Here is a 25953-nt window from a genome sequence, read left to right on the forward strand (position 1 = left end):
TTACAATCTAAATCGACCTTATATTATTTTGTATGGGTGAGGTATTATGGCGAGGCTTACCCAAGGCTTTGGTTATAGGCTATTGTTTGAGGATCCGAGGGGCAACTGTTTATTAATTTTGATATTTAACATTTTATATGCCATGTGTGTTTCTGCAAGCCATCTTGAAGTATAATCGAGCACGGTATTAGTTTTGCGTATAAAGATATAACCAGCGGGGCTGATCGCATATATATAGCTATAGCTTACGCACGAATAATATGGCGATGTCTGACTGACGATCATTAAAAGCATGTATACAACCAACTACAGGTTATGGGAAATATAGTAGGGTGGGGAAGATGTGACACCTTTAGCGCATAATATCCAAATATTATGATAGTGTTTTAAAGAATTAACAACGGTCAATGGAAGTCGTGAGGATACGGTTTAATAATTCTATGAATGTTTTTGGTTACTAACAAATGAGACGATAAAATAGAATGTAATAGTGTCTCATCTTTCCCCAACCCACTATAAATACAGCAAATTGTAAGTTATGGGAAAAAATACAACAGTGAAAGTATAACAGTTTTTGTTTCTAACGCTATAATAGCAACAGCAGAATAAACAGGTAGTACGTATGCATGCACTGATTCAAGACTGAAATCAAAAGAAAACATTGTTGTTGTTTTGGTTCGATACTTAACTCATGTTGTTTAAGTTTTTAATCGTGTTTTGAGGAAGTTCCGCTGCTTTGCGCGAGCGGCGGAACTCTGGTTCCGAGAATGTTTGATGTCACGTTTTCGTTTAGCGAATCTTTAAAGAAATATCAAAGTTTTTGTTTAACCTCTTATTCGCGAGGACACAATTATGATTCGTTTAATGAGTCTGTTAGTTGTGCGGGACATTACTGGGTAAAATTAATAGAAAAATGCCAAAAAAAGCTGAACGATTAAATTTTGAGCTTTCTTAGAAAAATGAGTAAAAATGGCAAATGTAGGAAGTGCTATTATGACGCATGTTGTAGATGATCGAAAGCGAGTAATGCGTAATATGTCTGGCACAGCTGCAATGTTAATACATCACAATTTAATTACTATACAAGAGCAATAGTTCATTTAATATGCCACAAAGTACGTTGCCGGTGCGCAGTGAAAAATATCACAGACAATACACGTTCTTCCGTTGACGGACTTGAAATACGTGTAGCTGATAAGTGAAGGAACCTGAGTTGACAAACGAATTCTTCCGGCAAACAGAGACCGCATTTTCACGATTTTGGTTTACCGTAGCATAAATACGTAATATTTTGTTTTGGTTTTATACACCGACAGTAAGCCGGCGTATTTTGCAAGGATTACCTGCTTCCTATTTGACAACAAACATTGCAAATGATGGAGAATAAACAAATAATAAATCCGACCGAAGCAAAAATATTTTGCAAGCAATCTATTCTATATGTGGGTGGGGTCACATAGGGTGGCACGCCATGGGTTCTAGGATTTAAGCCAGAATTAGTGGCTATAGGTACATTAATTTTTAACTGTTCTGACATTTCATTGTATTTAATGTAATGAACTATACAAAAGGCACATATATTTAAATCCGCCACCTTACGAAAGTAAAAAATCCGCAATTTCTATATTAGCATTAATGGCTATGAAATAGTTTCAGTTCTTAACGTCTGGTAATTTCAAAGTATTTTATTTGATTTAATTAGAGGATTTATTCCTTGCCTCACAGTGAAACTTATTAAGCAGCTTAAACTTTTGCGGTTCGTGCACGAATTTCGTGGTATGACGTCATTATATCACAATGTAGTGGAAAAGTTAACGTTACATTAAAAAAAAAACGATTAATTTGTAAAACGTAATAAGGTTATGCAGCTTGAGTTTGACGAAAGCAGGGCTCAGTTATACGTCATGATACGAACGTATATGTCTACGAACATTGGCGCGCCGGAATTCGCTAAGTAGCAATGTGTATGAGTAATTAGGCATCATTACTCAGAGCCATATTAGGGGCATCGATAGTGCGCAGTGAAAATGACGGAAAAACGCAACGGCGGGTATATAAGGCCTGCGTGGATGAGGTATATATGACACGTTCATCGAACGAAGTTAAAATATTATTTTGTGAAGTTATTAAATATGAAGCTGCTACTACACGTAGCGTCCCTTGCGGCAGTTATATTTGCCGTTGACGGTAAGTAGGCTTGAAAAGCATGAAATATTTTACATTAGCGCAAGTGTATGGTTATGTACATATATATATTCACATCCAGGTCTAAAATGTTGGGTGTGCGACAACGCACGAACCAATGCAGAATGTCTCGCCAGAGGACGATTATGGCAGTGCCAACCAAACCAGGTAAATATGATGTATAGTACGGTGGGGTAAAATGGGACACTTTTAGCACATAATATCCAATCATCCTGATCCTGTTTTAAACAATTAACAACGGTATATGGGCGTCGTGAGGATACGCTTTTATAATTTTTTGAAAGTTCTAAATGGTATGAGAAAATAGAATGAAAAAGTGTCCCATCTTTTACGAACCTAATATATTAAATATTATAAACGAGCAACGATATAATGCAACAATATGCACAGAGGGCTTGCCAAACCGAAGTAAGAAGAGATCCACAAGGAATGAGAATCACCAAGAGATGCAAACAAGCTCTTGCATGCGACAACAACTTTATTCAGGTATTTAAAGAATAAATGCAACTTGTTCTTAACGTGTTAGGTGGGGTAACGACCGCCGTTAAACACTGGTGTTCACAATGCTATAAATCACGGGATCTTTGTAGTGTATAGCTGACAATTGATACAACCTGTAAGAGAACACCGGATTGGAGCAATTGCAGTTAGGCGCCTCTTGCTCAGAGACACACGCACCCACAATACGTGTAAAGTAGTAGCAGCGTCCAACTTCAATAACCCGTAAACTCTCAGGGCAGAGATTGCCACGGCAATAAGTTTACCCTATGCAGTTCACCACACTGTTCATGAATATCATGCGTATTTTTTTTAAGAATCCCCGAGCCGCTTGGTTTCCCAGCCAATGCAGTGATCAACACGGATCGGTGTGCAGATGCTGCTGTGACTTTGATAACTGTAACACAGGAACTATTGGTTGCAACGACAGTAAGTTTCGTCATCAAAATACTGTCTCATGAGTTACATACATAGATATGGGATGAATTTTCATAATTTTACAAAACAAATTTTTTTTTTACAAATGACATTTTATAATTTTTAGTACAAAAACACAGAATTTTTATAATTTTGCAACAAGCATCAAAGCTGCAGACATGTATTTTAGATTTCAATTAATGTTATTTGTAGGACCTGCACCAAAATGCCCCCGTCCATCAAACCCCACGAACGGAGCCGTAACATGCCCGGGAACGGGAATGGTTTCTCCCGGTGACGTGTGTACCTACACCTGCGTAAATGGTATGTGTTTTGGTTGAATGAATTAAAAGGTTTACCCTCGCGTGGCGAGGCAACGACAGTCGTTATAACACTCAAGTGCCCACAAAATTTATGACCCACATTGTGGGTATTTAATTTTAAGCATCTTTTTGGTAAACCCGACAATTTAGACAACCCATAATGTCTCGAGGCAGGCGCACTATAACCGCCCCGCTACTGGTAATATAAATAGCGTTAATTATATGTACGGTAGAAGTTCTACATGTTTGGCTTATTACAACGTATAGTCACCAGAAGTAATATACCGCCATAGCTTTAGTTTTTACAATATTTTTTTCGCTTTCCCACACTTTTCATCTATAGCGTGTATTAACGACTGCCGCTTTGCTGTTAATTCTCTTATTTGCTTTGGCTGATTTCATTATTAAATTTCTGATCGTTTTCGAAGATATGAATAAAATATGATGATTTTATTTTCTCAGGCTATAACATGACCGGATCCACCGCTAGCAGATGTGTGTTAACCAGCCAAACTTCAGCAGCGTTTGATAGAGCTCCTCCAACGTGTACACCACTACAAGATTTACGTGAGTTACAACAAATGAATCATATAGTAGGGTGGGGGAAGATGGGACACCTTTATCACATAATATCAAAATATCCTGATCGTGTTTTAAACAATTAACAACGGTCTATCGGGGTCGTGAGGATATAGTTTCATAAATATATGAATGTTCTTTGTTTACTACTAAATTAGACGAGAAAATCGAGTTAAAAGGTGTCCCATCTTCCCCACACTACTGTATATAGCACGTGTTCTAGTGACGCCATGCACGAAATACTCGAGCATAAATGTATACAGAAATATGAATGAATCATCCGAGGGTTGATTTTTAGTCCCGAATAGCAATTCCAACGAAATGATCACAATTAACACATTTATTTTGCCAGCCACACATTTTTAAAATGAAATAAACCTTTCGTACCTATACCAGAACATATGATACTTCAAAAGTATAGTAGGTTGAGAGAAAATGGGACAACTTTTCATTCTATTTTCTCGTCCCATTTGATAGTAAACAAAGAACATTTGAAGAAATATAAAACCATAACCGTACAACTCCCATAGACCATTGTTAATTGTTAAAAACACGATGAGAATATTTGTATATTATGTGCTAAAGGTGTCCCATCTTCTCCCATCCTACTATATATATACAAGTGTCTTTAAATGGAAAATCATTCTAAACACGTGTTGTAAAGCTTTGTATTCCATACAGCGCAATGTGAACCTCAACAAAGGGCACCCGACCATGGTTCTGTGCAATGCACGAATACAAACTTAATCGGAAGCGTTTGCACTTTCTCATGTGGTTCAGGATACTACTTGTCAGGAAGCATTAATGTTTTGATATGCGGTAAGCTTAGTGTGTAGTTCTGTAAGCATCTTATAGTAAGCAACAGCGTTAGGCGACTATTACAGTCACATATGCAAATTTAATCCTTCTTTTTTTTACTGAAACAGTGTATGCATATATAGTGTTACGTATATTAGTGAATAATATGCTGTGTATGAATCTTGTNTATTTACATTTACATATATGTGTTTTATTCCTTAACAGGCGCTCTAGGAGAGTGGTCGGCGATTCCTCCTACATGCCAGCGTATAACTTGCCCACCAGCGTTCAACAACCCAACCAACGGAGTGGTTGGTTGTACTGATGGTATCAATGATGGAAGTGTTTGCAGGTGTGTAGTATAACATGCACTATCAATTCGAAGTATTAACGGTAGTTTATAACATCCAATGTAAGAATGTCTGTCTGGCCGTATTTTGGGTACAGTGGCCGTGCTTTATTGACGCCCTTTCCCACACTTTTTATTCATAGCGTTTTTTAACAACTGTTGTTTTGCTGTTGATTCCTTTCTTAGGTTTTTTTAAATAACATGGTCTTCGCTATCGTTCACGAAGAGATAAATAAACAGTATCTTGCAAATTACTCTTGATGATACATAAGCGGTTATATCTGACATTAATTAATGTTTCAGTTTCGGTTGCGCGCCCGGATTTTCTTTGATTGGAGCAGCAAGTTCAACTTGTGCGGATGACGGAAACGGTGATGGGGTAGGACTTTGGAGTCAACCTGCTCCTATTTGCCAAGGTATATCGTGATGCTGTCATAGGAAATCATCTTAAAGGAGCATACTGACAAAATTTTTATATTTACAAACTCCATCTATGAACAAAGATGGTAAAATGTGATCTAAAGTATATCACCAAAGTTTCAAACCGAAAGGCGAACAAACAAATAGCGTAGAATCGACAAATGTAGTCAAAATATCTTCATAACTACAATGCGTTTAAAATCTACTAAGAAAATACATTTTGCTCTATTGTTATATTCCGGCAATCTCGTCTGATTTAACAAGTTTTTAACTTAATATCTTTAATTATAGCAATTACATGTTCCCCACAACACACCGACCCCACAAATGGAAACGTGAATTGCATCAACGGTAACAGCCTTGGAAGCGACTGCTTCTTCTCTTGCGTGGACGGCTACCGTATGAGCGGCGCCCCTATCTCAACATGCACTGACGATGGCAATGGAGACACTAACGGTGTTTGGTCTTCACCTGCACCAACTTGTGAACGTGAGTGTAATGCAACAATTTATATATAGCAGGGTGGAGGAAGAAGCACATAAAAACCAAGTTTCCTGATTGTGTTTAAACACGTAACAACGCCCTATGGTAGTCGTGGGGCTGCGTTTTTTATAATTCTTTGAACGTTTGTTTCTTACCAAATGGTACGAGTTCATATACTGCTTAAATTATGTATGAAGTCAATGTACAAGTTGTGTAGAATTAATGGGCTGCGCATTTACCGAACTGATGTAAACTGATGTTATGAGATGAACTACACAGCAGATTGAGCACTGCTGCGTAAATTACGTCTTCATTCTTGGATTTCCATTTAAACTTGTATGTAACTTCCTTTATCCTCGCGTGGCAGCAAAACGACAGCCGTTATAACACGGGTCGTTATAGCATGGCGAATAATTTAGACAACATATTAGTGAGTGATTAACTTCTTATTTATTCCCAGCTATCACTTGCATACCGTCACACACCTCACCAACCAACGGACAAGTAACTTGTTCAAACGGAAACCTTGTGGGAAGCGAATGCGTGTTCACTTGCTCACCAGGATACGCTGTAACAGGAGAACCAGTTTCAATTTGTAACCAAGTCAACATTGGAACACCAGCTGGAGTGTGGAGCTCACCACCACCGACTTGCCAACGTAAGTTTGTGTTTTTCGTCGTACGAACAATACAATTTTTCGTACTGAGTGGGTGAAGACTAATTTATCCACGCTTAGCAATAAACTTGGGAAACGTTCTCTGTTTCTTGCTTATAAAATACCTCCTACACGCTTAATGGCTTCTTATACTCGCTAAGAAGGTCAACCGATGCCTATATCAAGAAAACATATAAATTATACATTTACTCCTCCAGCACAACAATGTAGCCCACCACACAGCAACCCAGTCGACGGTTCTGTTGAATGTTCTGATGGAAGCAACCTTAACAGCCAATGTGATTTTGTTTGTAATGCCGGTTTCAGCATCCTCGGGTCTCCAGTATCGACTTGCACCGTAAGCGCCAACAACAACAACAACCTTATATGGTCCAATCCACCACCAATGTGCTTACGTAAGTCAGTTCAATATAAAGTTTGACAAGATAGTGAAAACACTAACATATACGTGTCAACGTGAGACAAAACAGTGAAGATAGGTGTAGCGACTAACGATCATGCTTATTTTCTTCCCATTAATTGTAACTATGTTTGTAAGCGTGTTTTAACAACTGTTCAGTCGCTATCTCCTGTCTTTTCGTTTAAAATATTTCTAAACCTCCGCTACTGTAATCGAAGAGACAAATGAGTTATTATTATTATTATTATTATTATACTTCTTTACAACAGCGATAACTTGCATTCCACAACAAATACCACCAACCAACGGAGCAGTGACATGCGACAACAGCAACAACGTAGGAAGTACTTGTACTTTCACTTGCAATGCTGGATATTCAGTCAGTGGAAGTCCAACTACTGTATGTAACGATGACTTTAATGGCGACGCACAAGGTCTATGGAGTTCACCACCACCGACTTGCCAACGTAGGTTCCCTATACCGTGTTGTACTAGACCCTAAGATTTTGGTCTCAGCTTTACCCTTACTCTAATAACAGTGTGTTTTTCTTTGATTCCTGTTTTGTAACATATTGTAGCAAAAACGCCGAGCTGTATACTAGGTCTTGAGATTTAAGTCTGATTTAGAAATACTCGAAGGACACGATTCCTCTTTGATTTCTGACACTGAATTTGTTAACAGAACAAGTTTGCAGCCCACCTCATACCGCGCCAGCCGATGGTAGTGTGGCTTGTTCTGATGGCAGCGCACTTGGTAGCCAGTGTGAGTTTGCTTGCTCCTTGGGATTCACTCTCGTGGGCGCACCATTATCAACCTGCGCAGTTGCAAACGGGAACACATCACCAACGTGGTCGCATCCTGCTCCAACTTGTGCACGTAAGTGTGAATGTTTACAGCGTGTTCTATTCTATGTGGATGGGGTCCTTGCCGAGGACCTGATGAGATCTAGACCAAAATAAGCTTATTAGCCATACACACCGACCACATATATACGTAGGTTATGCAAACAGTGGGACTCGCTCTGGGTTTCGTTTTCCAAATAATCCTTGGAGTTCACCGAGTTATTGCAGCTTGTAACCATTCGCTCTAATTTAAGTCGTAATAATTTAAATGACCACCTCAATGATAAAATACGGTTTCAGGACACACGTTTCCTTTGTTTTTGGAACTACGTCATTAAATTTTGGAAACAAGCCATTTCTGTTTTTTAAGGTTTAAAAATCTTCCATCCATTAATAAATCATTCTTCCCACAGCGGTAACTTGTTTACCACAACAAATACCACCAACCAACGGAGCAGTCACATGCGACAACAGCAACAACGTTGGAAGTACTTGTACTTTTACTTGCAATGCTGGATATTCAGTCAGTGGAAGTCCAACTACTGTATGTAACGATGACTTTAATGGCGACGCGCAAGGTCTATGGAGTTCACCACCACCGACTTGCCAACGTAAATGAATGTTTTTATAAGTTTAAATGAATATTAATACGTTCTTGCCTGACGGGTAACGAGTAATTATTACACGGCGGGTGTTCCGTATCATATTTTAATGACTAACAACTTAGACAACCCCATATGGAAGCACTTGGTTGGAGCAATTGCCCTTAAGTGTCTCACCCAAGAACATACACATCTATATAGTGGCAACGTCGTGTCTTGAGCCCAAACCTTTGGATATACAGATTGTTCTAATATGCGCTGTTACACAGAATTAAAGTGTAATCCACCACAATCCAACCCAACAAATGGAAGCGTGTCTTGTTCGGATGAAAACAACGTCAACAGTGAATGTGAATTTGCTTGCATGCTTGGTTTTACTATGGTTGGAGAACCAATCACTGATTGCTTAATGTCCGGCGGAGTACCAGCTTGGACAAATGTCGCTCCAGTATGCGGACGTAAGTAAACCTTTCACAAAAGTCCCTATAAAGTAATAGGCGCTTGATTTGTCCATTTAACAGTATAAAAAACGTTTGGGGATATGTAAACTAAATAAAACCAATTATAATGTAACATGCGATTACATTATGATTTTAATAAATTGAATATTATTACAGCTGTCATATGCCCGGCACAACAAGCACCAGTGAACGGAGGCGTGACTTGCACAGCCGGTAGCAATTTCGGTAGTGTATGTTCGTTCCAGTGCTCTCCTGGGTACGCGCTCACCGGTGAACCATCCGCTACATGTAATGATGACTTTAACCAAGATACCCTGGGTGTATGGAGCTCCCCACCACCAACTTGCGAACGTAAGTGTCAATACCACGGTTCTGTTCTATTTTAATGGGAGATGCTCTACGGCAGGCACATAATTGGATTTCAGATTTAAAGCGGAGTTTCGCATTACCCCAACTCAAAGTTTTATGTCTTGAACGTTTTGATTTTATTACAGCTATTGTCTGCAACCCAAGACACGTTGAACCCGACAACGGAGCCGTGATTTGCACCAACGACAACAACCTAGACAGTTCATGTACATTCATCTGTGCTAACACATACGCTATTGAAGGAAGTCCTGTTTCAGTCTGCCAGGACAGTGGCAATGGCGCTCAAGGATCATGGAGCACCCCACCACCTATTTGCACTCGTAAGTTAGAGTTGGTTTAAAAGTGTATTCACCTTCTTCAACTAATTTGTTCATCATGCAGCCATCGTATGCTTGCCACAACATTCGAGCCCAGCAAACGGCGGAGTTCAATGTACCAACTCCAACTTTATGGGCAGCTCATGCACCTTTACTTGCGATGTTGGATACGATCTACTAGGCGAGATTTCATCAGTATGCAATCTGATTACTGCCACTGATGCGATCGGTACATGGAGCGCACCAGCACCAATTTGCGTAGAAAGTAAGAGCTTTATAACTATATAGCTTAACACACTAAAAAGGTACTTTCAAAGAATATTCAATTGTTAATCCGTAGGCAGTCTTTGTTGCATAAAATCTCAACCAAATTTCACAGCAGCGTTTCAAATGATCTTTCTTTAACAGGAAGTAGATGTAGCAATCCACCCAGCGCACCAACCAACGGTTACAGAGTTTGCAGTGACGGCAACTATGTTGGTTCTATCTGTGATTACGGATGTGATGACTTGTACACAAGAGTAGGAAGCCAATATTCAACTTGCGTTGAATTGGCTGATGGCAGTCATAGCTTTGACAACCCAGCTCCAACTTGCGAACGTAAGTAACTGAAAAAGCTATAATGTCATCGCATTACAAACTGTTAGATTTCTAATGCATACAATTTACAGGATCAAGCTGTAGAGATGTGCAAACATTACCTAATGGTAACGTGTCATGCAGCGACGGGAACTTTATCAATTCAGTTTGCACATATGACTGCAATGCTGGAAATGCATACGCTCTCTTCCCAACCAACCACAGTACGACTACTTGCTTGAATGATACGACATGGGACCTTCCACCCCCATGCTGTGCAAGTAAGTGTCTAAACAAGAAACATCATGTTCTGTAGCTTGGTATTATAGTAGAATTTATAGAAGGATTTTTGAAAACTAGATATTACATTTCCCATAAAATGTATGTAGTCCCACGGCGAGGTACGCTGTGGGTCCTGGAAAATGGGGAAAGATAGAACTCATTTTTATACCAAATGCTAAACCACAATGCAGAATGCATTCACGCAGATAGATAGCAAATATAAATATGTATTTTCCAGGACGTTGTCCACCATATGCTCTCATGGACTTCGTGATGATATTGGATTCGTCGTCATCAGTGAGACGTCGAAACTGGCGGATCATGAAAAACTTTGGAAGATCTATTATCGAGTAAGTATTTCAATGACTAAAAAACGACTGAAGACTTTTTCTAAAGAAAGTACAAGAACTAACTGATTACATTTTAACAGGACTTTCCGACTCGCCGAAGATGCTGCCCGTATGGCCGCGTTCAGGTACAACAGAGTTGTTGATACAAGAAGTCAAATATTGTTTAGACAACACGTCAACGATATGGCTGGGTTCCTCGCATCTTATAATGCAATCCCATACAACGGTGGAGGTATGTATATTGAAACTGTAAAGTCAGCCTGGGTTTGTCATTGGTTTAAGTTGTTTACCAAAAACGCGCCCGACCATATACAAGTACATGGCTGACAAAGCAATCACATACAACGATGGAGATATGTATATTAGTTCAATGGTGTGGTATTTATTTGCTTGTATTGCTATCCAACCCATGGAATATTTGGGTGGCTCGTATTGTAAAATGTAAAATCAATTTATAAACGTATACAAGTTGTGTTAAGTCTCTTCTAAACTATATAGGTACCGGACAGAAGACAGTTTGTTATTTTTGCTTTTTATTCAGGAACACTTACTGGCCAAGCTTTACGTCACGCCAAAGACGTTATTCTTGCCAGACGCAATGGTAACAGACCGAATGTGAAAGATGTTGTTTTGACGATTACCGACGGAAGATCGCACGATAATGTTGCAAATGTATCAAGAGAGCTTAGAGAAATGGGGGTTTTGGTAAGTTAGACTTAACACAGACTGAATGGAAAGACTTCTGTTTGAATGTAGTGATAAATTGCGCCCAATTTCTTTGAATTTACCAATCATTGTGGATATGTTTTTCTTGCGGTAAAATAACTTCGACTTTTTCTCAGACTTTTGTGGTCGGAGTTGTACCCGGAAACGGTAAGCAATTGGACGAGAATCAACTGCTTTCAATTGCCGGCAGCCGATCAAACATGTTCTTGGCGACCAGCGGTTTCTCTGGTTTAAACAGCGCGTTCTCAGCACGACTTAGCGAGTCTATCTGCACAAACCCATGCGCTCACCTTCTACAAAGAGATGAGATCAACCGACCGACCCCAACACCTGCTAGGGTCAATGGAGAAAATGTTCCGCCCACTCCTTCGGGTAGATAAAGAAATTCGTTGCTCCTTCTCCCCCCCAATCCCTGCTTAAACTTCAATGTTACAAAGTCACTGTATATCGATTTAATTTTGTCTTGATTTGAATAAAGTTCTGCTGCATCTGACGATTTTGTGTGATGTGAATTGACAGAAAATATACCGTTTTTCAAAAAAAAAGAATAACGGAAGGTTTATAGCGAGGTCTTGTATATTACACAAAACAAGCTTTACACGACCTGCTTAAAATGTGTCTTAAAAGATATAACTTGTCAGTTTCAGTGCAATTGTTGCCTAATAACCATACTTTACAGATACTTGTGAATTGTTTGCACGTAGACGCCATTAGGGTGTAAAGTATAATACATGTTTTGTTCGTCGTAGAACTAACTGTGTTAGGTTTATCAAAACTAAATTTTCACATAAATGTTGGCAAGCGAATCAGGGTCAAGTCGTTTTGCACGCCATCGGATGCAATAGTTAATCTAGGCCGCCGGTTAATCAAGTTCGATCCATTTAGGCTTGCACGTGTAAAAGAAACCGGTGTGCATGAAGGAAACGATTATACCCGGTGTATTTGGGCAATTGTATGGTATTGGGCTGTACTTGAAAAAGAGGTCAGACGAAAAGGTTGAATTTGAAATAGTTCGCCAAAGCGGAAAGTATATATACATATACACAACAAAAACATTAGGATCTCTTAGTGCATAGAGTTTCTGTAAAGCAGAAATTGCAGTCTAGTTTGATCTGCAGCATTTGTGTGACAGATTCACTTAGGAATACTAAGTGGCAGTAATAAAATGCATCTGATTTTCCGGGCGGCGTTGTGCTTTGTATTTGTATTCACTGCTAACGGTAAGTTAAGACGTTTGTGTCTATTTTCCTGAACTTATTCTTGCCAACTTTAACAATATAATTTATCATTAAGCATTAAAATGCTGGGATTGCAACAACGCTCAAAGTTACAACGACTGTGTTATAAACGGACGTTTGAAACAGTGCCAGCCAAACCAGGTATGCAAATAACTTACAAGTAAAAACATAGACAAATTGTACGATTTTATGATTGCAGATGTCGTGTCAAACGGAAATAAGAAGAGATCCACAAGGAATACGGATATCGAAGGGTTGTAAGAACACACAAGCATGCGAAAACAACGCAAGAAACGTAACAGTTTACTCATAATATCGAAACACTGCGTGATGTTTTATTTTAGTATAAGAAGCGCAGAGGAGGTATGCTTAACTATTAAAACTGCCTCGTTTTTATCACATACATTTTTGAACGGCCGATAACGTACGGTATATTCATATAAGCAACACTTTAAATTATTTAAAAATAAGCACAGCAAACAGCAAGAACCCATCACATATATTGGAATACTAAGCAATGTTTATGTTTCTATACAGAACCCGAACCTTTGTAAACCGGAACAACACGGATCATATTGTGTATGTTGCTGTGAGAACGACAACTGCAACCGAGCAACGAGCGATTGCAGCAAAGGTAAGTAAAAAGTCAACTCTACACAAAAAAATTAACTTTTAGTTTCACCCTAACTTTGGTTTCACCGTATCTTTAACTGCGCAACTTACAGAACCGAAATGCGAGAGACCTACAAACCCAGCAAATGGTGCCGTATCATGTCCTGGAAACGAACTGCTAACACTGAACCAGGAGTGTACATACAGCTGTAACGCAGGTATAAAGTAACGCATACGGCAACCATAACCTATATATATATATATATATATAACGCTTGGTCGGTACTGTAACTCAACAATAATTCTGCTCTAATCAACGGTTTGGTGTATAGAGTGGGGAAGACAAGACACCTTTATTACTTAATATCCGAGTATCCCGATCGTGTTTTAAACAATTAACAACGGTCTGTAGGAGTCGTGGGGACACACTTTATGTTTTTTGATTACTACCGAATGGGTCGGATAAATAGAATCAAAAGTGTCCCATCTTTTCCCAGCCTGCTATAAGTGCTTTCAACAGTAAAATAAACAAAATGTTGCGTAGTTTTATACATTTTAAAAACGCTATTAATGGCTATATATATTGTTTGCAGGGTACATACTGGCAGGAAACACAGCAACCAGATGTACCATGACGAATACGAATACTGCAGCTCTTAACAGTCAACCACCGACGTGTAGAAAAGGTGAGAATGTTTGGCGCATTTAACAATATGAAAAAAATAGATAAATAAATGATAAAGTGAGTGAAACTTATAAATCCTCGCGTGACGGGCCAACGGCAGTCGTTATACCGTTAGTGTTTTGTTTCACACTCCTCATACCGGTTTACAACATGATAGTAATATCGTATATCATCACAGCTCAGTGCACTCCTACACCATTGAACCCGGAAAATGGAGTTTATGAATGCACGGATGCTTCATATCTTGAAAGTAGGTGCGAATATGCTTGTAACCCCGGATTCGCAATCGTTGGCGAAGCGGTATTGACTTGCACGCTTAAGGTGGGGCAGGCATCATGGTCCACACCTCCACCCATTTGCCAAAGTAAGCTACCCTGAATGGTTTTTTATAAGCTTTTCTTTATCGGTTTTATATTTTATTGCGAACCCTAACGTTCGTTTTTCCTGGTGTTGGGGTAATGGTCCAACCCCGGTCTAAATCCTAGGGCCAGTGGCATGTCGCGCTGCGGGACCTCACCCATAAATAACATAATATGTTTTTTTTCAGAGGTGACTTGTCAACCGTCACAGCAACCGCCATTAAACGGTGGTATCTCGTGCACGGCTGACAATGCTATTGGGAGTGTCTGTACCTTTCATTGCAACGCTGGATACTCGGTCAACGGGAGTGCTGTTTCAACATGCGAAGACAACTTTGACGGTGACACAGACGGTGTTTGGAGTTCGACCCCACCGACATGCTACCGTCAGAAAAACTTTATTAACAACTTAATCAGAAACAGTATGTTTTATATATTTATATAGGTCAACAATGCAATCCTGCTTCAGTGGACCCCGAAAATGGGGTTTATGAATGCAATGATGGTTCATATCTTGGAAGCAGATGCGAATACAGATGCAATCCAGGATTCGCAATCGTTGGTGTGGCAGTTTTGACTTGCACGCTTACTGAGGGAAACCCTTCATGGTCTACACCTCCACCTATTTGCCAAAGTAAGCCGTTTAACTTGACGTCGATTTTATATAGTAAGCTGGCAAGACATTAGGTTTATGTTCACACAGTTGTGTCCTGCGACCTACAACCACCCCCAACAAACGGTGGGGTATTATGTACGGAAGCTCACAACGTTGGAAGTGTATGTACATATGATTGCGATGCGGGATATGCATTGAACGGCAGTGCTGTTTCAAGATGTGTAGATGACTTTGACGGCGACACAGACGGAGTTTGGACTTCGCCACCGCCGATATGCTTCCGTAAGAAATCCGTGTCGGTCTACAGTGCCAGCAGAATAAAGTAACATGTTTTATATTATATATATACAGGTCACCAGTGTAGTCCTCCATTGGCAGACCCCGAAAATGGATTTTATGTATGCAGTGATGGTTCGTATCTTAATAGTAGATGCGAATACGGCTGTAACCCCGGATTCGCAATCGTTGGTGAAGCAGTTTTGACTTGCACGCTTACGGAGGGCAGCCCTTCATGGTCTACACCTCCACCTATTTGCCAAAGTAAGCTATTAAAACTTGCCTACTCATATGTTGTTTTTAATAAAGCAAAAGCCCTAACTGTGTTCCATAATAGTTGTTTCCTGCGACTTACAACCACCTCCAATAAACGGTGGCGTGTTGTGTACGGCTGGACATAACTTTGGAAGTGTCTGTACCTTTCATTGCAACGCTGGATACTCGGTCAACGGTAGCGCCGTTGCAACATGCCAAGACAACTTTGACGGCGACACAGATGGAGTTTGGAGCTCACCACCACCAATTTGTCAAACTGAAACGCAGGATGAGATTCGTGATACAGAACATACAACTCCAAGCCCCGAAAATGGTACCGTATTTCTTCGACAATTTAATAATGTGAAGGCTGGATTTTTATATTGAATAAACTTTTCGTGGGGTTGCAAAAACATCCGAAAGAAAGTTTCATACACTCAATATAACTAAACGTGGTCGTTTTTCAGAAGTAACATGCAGCAGCCTCGGCACAGTTGTGAACGGCAACTACACTTGCACCGATCAGTTCTTCTCTAACTCTGTATGCACGTTCCAATGCGATACGGAAAGTGGTTATCATTTAATTCCGGCGAATCATATCAACATACGATGTCTGGAGGATGGTTCATGGGATCAGGACCCTCCATGCTGCGACAGTGAGTTTTTTTAGATACGGAAATCAAAATCAACTTAAAGTATAGCTGTAAAAATACAACAGTGGTGGTATAACGTCGGTACTTTAATAAACTGCCTGAAACACTGCTTAAGAAAAAAACTATTGTTTGGAAATGGCTGTTATAAAACATTTAGTTCCGTTTGAATTTCAGGAAGCTGTCCTCCGTATGCTGCTATGGACTTCGTTCTAATTCTTGATTCATCATCCTCTGTTAAACGAAGAAATTGGAACATAATAAAACGATTTGGCAAAAACATTCTTCAGTATGTTTTACCACTTGTTATTTATTTTAAAAAAATTACCAAGATATTTTTGAAGGGCATTTGATCTTGGGGAAGAAACTGGAAGGATGGCCGTTTTCCGATACAACAAAAGAGTTGACACCAACACGCAAATACTTTTTAAAGACCATCTCAAAAATAGAACAAGTTTTTTCAAAGACTATGATCGCATACCTTATAACGGAGGGGGTAAATAACAATGACACTTTAAACTTTTGACTGTAATGGTCAGTTATTTCATTTTTAGCCATACATGGTTAAGATTTGAAGATGTTCTTAATAAATTGGTTTAAACTCAGGTACATTAACTGGGCAAGCATTGCGCCACGCTAAGAATGTTATATTAGCTGAAGAAAATGGCAACAGGCCTTCTGTTGTCGATGTTGTGTTGACCATTACTGATGGAAGGGCCCAAGATGATGTCGGTAATATTTCAAGAGAACTCAGAGCAAACGGAGCCTTGGTAAGTTTGATGACTGTTGGTTCAAGGCTCGTCGTTACTACCATTGTGGCGCATATGTCTTTGGGCAAGATACTTAACGGGAAGGTGTATAAACACCCCTGTTATAACGACTGTCGTTTTCCGTCCACAAGGATATAGTAGGTATAGTAACATTCATTCATTCAAACTTTGTAAACAAAGCTGGATTTTTAGCACCAGGAGCTCTTGGGACTATATAATGTAAATGTTAAATTAGATAATTTTTTTGCATCTTAGTAGGGTGGGTGAAGATAGAACATATTTTCATACTGATTTTGGTAGCAAACAAAGAACATTCAAAGAATTATAAAACCATATTTTCATGACTCCTATAGATCGTTGTTAGAGTTTAAAACACGATCAGCATATTTGGAGATTATGTGCTAAAGGTGTCCCACTTGCTGTTCAGACTTATGTCATTGGTGTACAACCTGGCAATAAAAAAAAGTTGGACGAAAACGAATTGCTGGAAATCGCTGGCAGGAAAGAGAATATGTTTCTGGTAACGTCAGGTTTTGCAGCATTGGATCAACAGTTTGCTGAGAAATTAAGTCAATCGATTTGCACAAGTCAGTGTGGAAGACCTCCAGTACCAATTGTATCAGCAGGTACAACGGTGGAAGTATTGTATCTTTGTATAAGTTAGCTTACTAAAATCAAAGCACAAAATGTAAAAATGTTGCTAAACCATGCAGCAATAATTGAAAGTTTATTAAGCCTTGTTTTTCAATGAAAGCCTACTAAAGGCTTCGCGTACAAATTGATGCTTAAAAAAGTAAATGAAGTTTTGTTTTTGTAGAAATTCAATGCTTGACATCTCTCTCTGCACCGACCAACGGTTCGATCGTTTGTTCTGATGGTTACAACTTGGGAAGTCGATGCGAGTTCGCATGTGAAGTCACTCCTTCGCAGTCGTTTACACTTGTCGGTAACACTGAGTCAGTATGTTTATCCGAGGATGGACTTACTGCTTCATGGTCGCACCCTGCCCCAACTTGCATTCGTAAGTAATATGTATAACCGCCGACATGTTAGGTGCTATAAACATAGAGGAAATGCATACCAAACATGGCTTGTGTTTTAAAGGTACTCAGTGTAGTCAAGTTCCGCCGATTCCAAATGGAAGAATGACTTGCCTTGATGGAAACTTTGTCAACTCTGTTTGCACATTTCATTGCGAAACATCGAATGGCTATTCGGTCTACCCTGAAACCAACAACGAAATTACTTGTTTGAGCAACGGAACGTGGGACAAGCAAGTGCCATGCTGTAGCAGTAAGTCAAGATCTTAACTTTCAACAACTATGATAAAGATGGTTCTCTTCTTAGGACAATGTCCTCCGTATGCAGCCATGGATTTTGTTCTCATTCTTGATTCTTCATCGTCGGTGAAAAGACGGAACTGGAATATTATGAAACGCTTTGGAAAAAATATACTCAAGTATATACGTTTCACCCTTTGTCTATATATTTGATTCTAACATAGAACATTTCCTATTTAAAGTTCCTTTAACCTGGGTGACGACACTGCAAGAATGGCTGTATTTAGATACAATAAAAGAGTGGATACCAATAGCCAAGTACAACTGAAAGACTTTCCCACCAACAAGACAAAATTATTCCTTGCGTACGATCAGATACCTTACAATGGAGGAGGTGTACTGTAGGCTTGATATTACATTATTATTTATTACAGAGGAATATCATTTAGGTACACTAACGGGACAGGCTTTGCGTCACGCCAAAGATGTGATGTTTAGCGAAGAAAATGGGAACAGACCCGGAGTGGTTGATGTTGTTTTGACTATTACTGATGGACGGTCTCAAGATCATGTAAGGAATGTATCCCGGGCGCTTAGAGCAAATGGAGTTCTGGTAAGATACTGTAACAACGCTTCAGGGAATTAGTTTACCAATGCTTCCATTTAGACATATGTCATCGGGATACAACCAGGAAACAATAAGAAGTTAGACAAGAATGAATTGCTCGATATTGCTGGAAGCAGAGAGAATATGTTTCTGGTGACGGGAGGGTTCAGTGCGTTGGACCAACAGTTTGCTTACAAGTTAAGCAGAAGTATCTGTACAAACCAATGTGGCCAAGAACGACCTGGAGGTCAGTGTTATAAAGTAAATGCTTTATCCTCGCATGGCCGGAAAACGACAGTTTTTATAACACGGACGTATACCCCTCATGCCCACTTAGGAGTTGCCATGTATATGTTACTTTGTGAGTGATTTTTTGAGATTTGTTTTATTTTTTTATGTATGGCATTAAGTACTATGTATGTATTTTTTATGTATGTATTTGTTTTATTTTTTTATGTATGGCACTTATTTGTTTTATTTTTTTATGTATGGCATTAAGTACTATGTATGTATTTTTTATGTATGTATTTGTTTTATTTTTTTTATGTATGGCACTTATGGCATATATCAGTGAGGTTGGCTATAGTTGGCGTAGAGCGACCTAGGATAATGTTTATCATGAAAACACCAAACACTTTTTGTAATTTACGATTCTTAAGAGTTCGTGAATAAGAATGGGAAACCGGAAGTAAAACAACTGATAACATTATTCCCAACACAGAAATAACTTGTGATCCTGAGCAAACATCGCTTACGAACGGGGGTGTTACTTGCACGAGTAGCAACCATTTAAACAGCGAATGTAGTTTCACATGTAACGATGGGTATATGTTGTCTGGATCGGCAACATCGACATGTAATATCAACCTAGAAGACAATGAACATGGATCTTGGAGCAACGAGCCACCAGTATGTCAAGGTAATTTAAACACCTGTGCATTTCTCCTATTTACTAAACTGTATTATAATGGAAACGTTTCTGCTGCAGAAATACTATGCACTGCTCAGAACGGCCCAATGAACGGCCACACAAGTTGTGCAGGTGATGTTTCTATTGGGACTGTGTGTTCTTTTGTATGTCCTTCCACATACAAATTGGTGGGTGAAGCTTCATCAACTTGCGAAGAAGTTTCAGGAAATCCACTTGGAATTTGGAGCAATGACGTTCCATCATGTCAACGTTAGTATATTCTATAATCATTTGAAGAGACATAACATGGACACTTTATATTTATACGTCAGAGTTGTCGCAATAATCTTCAACTTAGTATAGCTCGTAACCTTTGTATCTGTTACCATCTTAACTGTATTCCAATGGTGTATACCTAAAAGCAGCTATTCAAATAACAAAGATATATTTCCAGCCATTGTGTGCACGCCTCAGCAAACAGCACCAACAAATGGAGATGTGTCTTGTGATGACGATAACCTTCTATATAGCGTGTGTACTTTCACTTGCAATAGTGGCCACGTCTTGATTGGATCACCAACGATAAAGTGCAACTTTGGTAATACTACCACTGATGGAGTTTGGAATCACGATGCTGCAGTTTGTCAAGGTTATTACCAAACAATTCAGATTAGTTTAATGCCAAGTATAGAGAAACTAGACGTTATCGTCATTTTGTTTTAGAAATCTTATGTACTGCTCATGCGGCCCCTGAAAATGGTGGAACCAGTTGCATAGGAGAAGTAGCTATAGGAACTGTATGTTCTTTCTCGTGTTCTGAGGGTTACAGACTCCTGGGGCCATCTTCGTCGACTTGTGGAGAAAACAGCAATGCCGGAACATGGAATAAAGAAGCACCAACTTGTAAACGTAAGCCATTTGATAATAACGTTGTGTATTATATGATTTTGTGTTGAGAAGCTATTTGAATGTAATGTAACTTACTTTATCTTCGCGTGGCTGTAAAACGACAGTCGTTATCACACAGGTTTAACACCTCATGCCAGCTTACGAGTTACCATGTATGTTACTTTGTTGGTGATTTTTAGATGACTGACTTTTGTTACACAGGATTATCATGCTCTCCAACGCCCGAAGCCCCTTCTAATGGAAATGTATCATGCAGTGATGGTGATTTTATCAACAGCATATGCTCATTTACTTGCAGTACGGGCTTTACAATAATTGGACCAACTTCAACGACATGTCAAACTAACGATTCAAGTGAGGTAGATTGGAACAAACCTGCACCTGTCTGTCAGCGTGAGTAGGCTATAATATACGTAGTATTATATATATATATATAACATGTAGCATTATTTTTTAAGATTTGTATACGTATGGCTGACACACTTCATATATATATCAGTGAGGAAGGCTATAGACCTGGAATAATGTTTGGTTGATCATGAAAACACCAAACACTCCATGTAATTTAAGATTCTTAAGAGTTCGTGATAAAAAAGAAGCCAGCATTAAAACAATTGATAACATTATTTCCAACACAGAAATAACTTGTGATCCTGAGCAAACCTCGCTTCCGAACGGGGGTGTTACTTGCACGAGTAGCAACCATTTAAACAGCGAATGTAGTTTCACATGTAACGATGGGTATATGCTGTCTGGATCGGCAACATCGACATGTAATATCAACCTAGAAGACAATGAACATGGATCTTGGAGCAACGAGCCACCAGTATGTCAAGGTAATCTGAACACTTGTGCATTTCTCCTATTTACTAAACTGTATTATAATGGAAACGTTTCTGCTGCAGAAATACTATGCACTGCTCAGAACGGCCCAATGAACGGCCACACAAGTTGTGCAGGTGATGTTTCTATTGGGACTGTGTGTTCTTTTGTATGTCCTTCCACATACAAATTGGTGGGTGAAGCTTCATCAACTTGCGAAGAAGTTTCAGGAAATCCACTTGGAATTTGGAGCAATGACGTTCCATCATGTCAACGTTAGTATATTCTATAATCATTTGAAGAGACATAACATGGACACTTTATATTTATACGTCAGAGTTGTCGCAATAATCTTCAACTTAGTATAGCTCGTAACCTTTGTATCTGTTACCATCTTAACTGTATTCCAATGGTGTATACCTAAAAGCAGCTATTCAAATAACAAAGATATATTTCCAGCCATTGTGTGCACGCCTCAGCAAACAGCACCAACAAATGGAGATGTGTCTTGTGATGACGATAACCTTCTATATAGCGTGTGTACTTTCACTTGCAATAGTGGCCACGTCTTGATTGGATCACCAACGATAAAGTGCAACTTTGATAATACTACCACTGATGGAGTTTGGAATCACGATGCTGCAGTTTGTCAAGGTTATTACCAAACAATTCAGATTAGCTTTAATGCCAAGTATAGAGAAACTAGACGTTATCGTCATTTTGTTTTAGAAATCTTATGTACTGCTCATGCGGCCCCTGAAAATGGTGGAACCAGTTGCATAGGAGAAGTAGCTATAGGAACTGTATGTTCTTTCTCGTGTTCTGAGGGTTACAGACTCCTGGGGCCATCTTCGTCGACTTGTGGAGAAAACAGCAATGCCGGAACATGGAATAAAGAAGCACCAACTTGTAAACGTAAGCCATTTGATAATAACGTTGTGTATTATATGATTTTGTGTTGAGAAGCTATTTGAATGTAATGTAACTTACTTTATCTTCGCGTGGCTGTAAAACGACAGTCGTTATCACACAGGTTTAACACCTCATGCCAGCTTACGAGTTACCATGTATGTTACTTTGTTGGTGATTTTTAGATGACTGACTTTTGTTACACAGGATTATCATGCTCTCCAACGCCCGAAGCCCCTTCTAATGGAAATGTATCATGCAGTGATGGTGATTTTATCAACAGCATATGCTCATTTACTTGCAGTACGGGCTTTACAATAATTGGACCAACTTCAACGACATGTCAAACTAACGATTCAAGTGAGGTAGATTGGAACAAACCTGCGCCTGTCTGTCAGCGTGAGTAGGCTGTGATATACGTAGTATTATATATATATAACATATGGAACGTTGCATTGTACAGCAATTATGTGCCAGCCACCTCAAAATGCACCCACTGACGGCTCTGTGTCTTGTACGAACGAAAACCATCTCGACAGCGTGTGTACGTTCACATGCAGTCAATCGTATGCCATAATTGGTGCTGCTGTTACTTCATGTATGAATGATGGTAATGGGGATGCAATGGGAGAATGGTCTGTTCTGCCACCAATATGTGAACGTGAGTCCAAAGTAAACAATTGGCATCATTAACCAAACATATACTTTCGTCAAAGAGAAGGTTCAGTAGAAGTATAAGTGTATTCAAAAATCCCTTGATCTTTTACTAAAATTCACTCCATAGAGGGTCACATAAATAAATCTAGCCGCAACAGCAATGCGTTACTAATTGCATACCGGCCTGTAGTTACCTGACCAACATGTTATTTATTCTGCAGGCAAACGCTGTCCTACACCCCCATCAGCACCATTGAATGGATTCATATCCTGCACACCAGAACTATATGTTGGTTCGTCGTGTGAATTTGAATGCGATCAATATCACAGACCAGTTGGTCCGTTGTACATTACATGCGTCGATCAGGAGAATGCTGCTCCGGCATTTGACAATACAGCTCCAGTTTGTGAAAGTAAGACCCATATCATATTGGAAACGATTGCTACTCTGTGTTCTATTAAATGAAGTTGTGCGTCAACGACTTTTCGATTATAACGAAAGTATTTCGAAAGTATTTTGTTATAATGTCTTCTATTATAACAAGATACTAGATAATGTGTATGGAAATTGCTAAAGTTATACATTGTATTTTCAAAGGGATTGAGTGCAATGCAATTTCGTCTCTAAAGAACGGTCATATCAACTGCACAGATGATAACTTTGTAAACTCTGTATGTACCTTCCAATGTGATTCTTCCAATGGTTACTTCTTATTCCCAGCCAACGAAACGACGTCAACGTGCTTGAACGATACAACATGGAATAAACCAACACCATGCTGTGCTCGTACGTAGAAACTGCAGATGTTGTATATTAAATTGCCCTAATATGTATTATCAGTGTGAAAGAGTTCTGGCAATTGTTTGTTCTGTGATCTTAAATTTGCTTTGTGGTATTACTAACATGTAAGTGTGAAAGATCTTCTGGCATTTGTTTGTTTTGTGATGTTGAGATCTCTTTCACATTTCCACACCCATCTATATAACAGGTAGTTGCCCACCATACGCATCAATGGACTTTGTCATGGTTGTCGATTCTTCTTCTTCAATCGGGAGAAAGAATTGGAGGATTATGAAGGAGTTTGGAAGAAACGTTTTGAAGTAGGTTATAAGCTTGTATATATTACGTTTATATGCTTGAACAAGTAAAACTTTACGACATAATGTATACGGACATAGGTGTCGATTTTTTCACTTTGTAAACCAATTTTTTGGGGGCGGAATGTCAGTGTATTCTTAAATGAAACGTACCCGTGTTATAACGACTGTCATTTTCTGGTAATTTTAGAACATACCACAAACTAAAAAAACAGTATTATCACATGAACTATTTTTCTTTTCAGTACATTTGTTTTAGCTGAAGACGCAGCAAGAATGGCTGTGTTTCGATACAACAGAAAGGTTGACAATGTAACACAGGTCTTACTTAATGATCACATTGGTGACAAGGATGCGTTTTTGGCAGCCTACGACAGAATCAACTACAATGGTAGAGGTATGTACAAACTTTTAAAACTGATACATGTAGCAATTACAGAAATATTTAGCAACTGAGTTGTTCGTAATAAAGCAAATTGATCACCCAAACAGAAATAGAAACCTTCAATACTAAGTGCTAGCTATATATGACATAGATCACTTTTGTTATAACAAATAAGTTACATTTATTCAATCACAGTTACCATTGTGGGCAAATGTTTCCTTGGGCAAGATAATTAACGGCAATTGCTCCAACAGAGGGGTCACTAATGAGTTCTAAATTATTCGCTATACAAAAAAAAACAATTACTAACAAAGTTACATACTTGGTAATTCTTAAGCAAGCACAAGGTGTATGAAACCAAACACCCGTGTTACAACGATTGTCGTTTTCCGGCCACGCTAGGATAAATCAAGTTACATTCATTCAATTAAAGGTACATGGACTGGCCACGCCTTACAACATGCAAAGGACGTTATGTTAGCTGCTGAAAATGGAAACCGAGCTGATATTAAAGATGTTGTGTTGACAATTACTGATGGCCGTGCACAAGATAACGTTGTTGATATTTCTAAACAATTAAGAGATATGGGAGTCCTGGTAAATATTTAAACGTGGTATAATTTGGCAATGCTTGAAAACATGTGTAGTGATGTTACTAGATTTGACGTAATTTAGTTTTCAGAAAGCGCAAACTTTAAAAAATAAGTGGTGCATTAAGTATATATAAAGTAAACAGTAATGTGCCAACTCTGGCCTACATTCCAGAGTTTCTCAAACTACAATCAAACTCATATAAAATAAATGGATCTAGAAGTTAAAAACATAAACAGCCAGTTATGACTTATGAGTATAAAGGACAAATTGAATTAAATTTATAATAACTGTTTGTCCATAACAGACATACGCAGTGGGCATCGTGCCGGGGAACAAAAAAGCGATCGATCGCAACCAACTAATGGCAATAGCTGGGTCAGAAGAAAACCTGTTTATGGTTGAATCTGGGTTTCAAGGTCTGGATGAACAATTTGCATCCAAGTTAGCAAGGTCTATTTGCACCAACCGTTGTGGAAGTACCTTGCAATAAACTTGTGTTTACTAAGAGTAAACAAGATTGTAAACCAACAATGCAGAAACGAATGTTTGAATAAGGTTGCAAATTGAAAAAATAATAAAATGTCTGCTGCTGATATTTTGCTTTGGGTTGGCAGTTATTTTATATATAAATTAATTGCTAATAC

General features: G+C 38.9%; 3 protein-coding genes and 1 non-coding gene across 8 annotated transcripts in view; 3 read left to right on the forward strand and 1 right to left on the reverse strand.

Moving 5' to 3' along the window:
• Nucleotides 1-25953, reverse strand: part of LOC101242326 (sulfotransferase 1C2-like) — a 44426-nt gene that overhangs the window by 11046 nt on the left and 7427 nt on the right. The window contains exon 3 of one of the 3 annotated variants that reach the window (XR_003396580.1): nucleotides 3879-3997. The exons of the other annotated variants lie outside the window; for them this stretch is intronic. The gene's annotated coding sequence lies outside the window, so the exon portion shown is untranslated. Of the gene's footprint in view, nucleotides 1-3878; nucleotides 3998-25953 lie in introns of those variants that run through there. 3 annotated transcript variants of the gene reach the window in all.
• LOC100184827 (sushi, von Willebrand factor type A, EGF and pentraxin domain-containing protein 1) lies at nucleotides 1712-12170 on the forward strand. Of its 3 annotated transcripts, XM_026837704.1 has the most exons (25): nucleotides 1715-2187; nucleotides 2267-2352; nucleotides 2596-2691; nucleotides 3021-3132; nucleotides 3334-3444; nucleotides 3906-4010; nucleotides 4704-4841; nucleotides 5046-5172; nucleotides 5473-5585; nucleotides 5881-6078; nucleotides 6533-6730; nucleotides 6946-7143; nucleotides 7418-7615; nucleotides 7831-8025; nucleotides 8405-8602; nucleotides 8863-9051; nucleotides 9211-9405; nucleotides 9549-9743; nucleotides 9805-10005; nucleotides 10149-10340; nucleotides 10412-10600; nucleotides 10840-10951; nucleotides 11032-11183; nucleotides 11493-11656; nucleotides 11794-12170. In XM_026837704.1, the coding sequence occupies exons 1-25, from the start codon at nucleotides 2133-2135 to the stop codon at nucleotides 12055-12057; spliced, it is 3981 nt and encodes a 1326-aa protein (XP_026693505.1). In that variant the 5' UTR covers nucleotides 1715-2132; the 3' UTR covers nucleotides 12058-12170. The 3 variants fall into 3 exon arrangements, with proteins under 3 accessions (XP_026693507.1, XP_026693505.1, XP_026693506.1); XM_026837706.1 differs by lacking the exons at nucleotides 6946-7143; nucleotides 7418-7615 and having other exon boundaries at nucleotides 1712-2187; XM_026837705.1 differs by lacking the exons at nucleotides 7831-8025; nucleotides 8405-8602 and having other exon boundaries at nucleotides 1716-2187.
• Nucleotides 12555-25904, forward strand: LOC113474877 (sushi, von Willebrand factor type A, EGF and pentraxin domain-containing protein 1-like). The gene is made up of 35 exons (XM_026837701.1): nucleotides 12555-12897; nucleotides 12971-13056; nucleotides 13115-13210; nucleotides 13453-13549; nucleotides 13641-13745; nucleotides 14121-14213; nucleotides 14391-14576; nucleotides 14760-14957; nucleotides 15017-15205; nucleotides 15275-15469; nucleotides 15539-15727; nucleotides 15801-16052; nucleotides 16186-16374; nucleotides 16546-16657; nucleotides 16713-16864; nucleotides 16975-17138; nucleotides 17566-17764; nucleotides 17956-18159; nucleotides 18243-18431; nucleotides 18486-18597; nucleotides 18661-18812; nucleotides 18868-19031; nucleotides 19086-19272; nucleotides 19747-19944; nucleotides 20014-20205; nucleotides 20390-20584; nucleotides 20659-20844; nucleotides 21046-21237; nucleotides 23039-23236; nucleotides 23454-23645; nucleotides 23831-24019; nucleotides 24222-24333; nucleotides 24576-24727; nucleotides 25149-25312; nucleotides 25614-25904. The coding sequence occupies exons 1-35, from the start codon at nucleotides 12843-12845 to the stop codon at nucleotides 25797-25799; spliced, it is 5721 nt and encodes a 1906-aa protein (XP_026693502.1). The 5' UTR covers nucleotides 12555-12842; the 3' UTR covers nucleotides 25800-25904.
• On the forward strand, nucleotides 22256-22314 carry mir4126 (microRNA 4126). Its single transcript, NR_034523.1, has one exon. It is a non-coding gene; the product is annotated as a microRNA 4126 (primary transcript).

Source organism: Ciona intestinalis, chromosome 14, assembly GCF_000224145.3.
Source record: "Ciona intestinalis chromosome 14, KH, whole genome shotgun sequence".
NCBI lineage: Eukaryota > Metazoa > Chordata > Ascidiacea > Phlebobranchia > Cionidae > Ciona > Ciona intestinalis.

What these genes read in the sequence shown, in the direction of transcription:
- LOC100184827 (XM_026837704.1), top strand. Translation starts at nt 2,133, where the DNA reads ATGAAGCTGCTACTACACGTAGCGTCCCTTGCGGCAGTTATATTTGCC. An exon ending in AATGATGGAAGTGTTTGCAG is followed by an intron (nt 5,173 to 5,472) that starts GTGTGTAGTATA and finishes TTAATGTTTCAG; the next exon opens with TTTCGGTTGCGCGCCCGGAT. An exon ending in TCCACCCCCATGCTGTGCAA is followed by an intron (nt 10,601 to 10,839) that starts GTAAGTGTCTAA and finishes TGTATTTTCCAG; the next exon opens with GACGTTGTCCACCATATGCT.
- LOC113474877 (XM_026837701.1), top strand. Translation starts at nt 12,843, where the DNA reads ATGCATCTGATTTTCCGGGCGGCGTTGTGCTTTGTATTTGTATTCACT. An exon ending in CCCTGCCCCAACTTGCATTC is followed by an intron (nt 18,160 to 18,242) that starts GTAAGTAATATG and finishes TGTGTTTTAAAG; the next exon opens with GTACTCAGTGTAGTCAAGTT. An exon ending in TAAGAGATATGGGAGTCCTG is followed by an intron (nt 25,313 to 25,613) that starts GTAAATATTTAA and finishes TGTCCATAACAG; the next exon opens with ACATACGCAGTGGGCATCGT.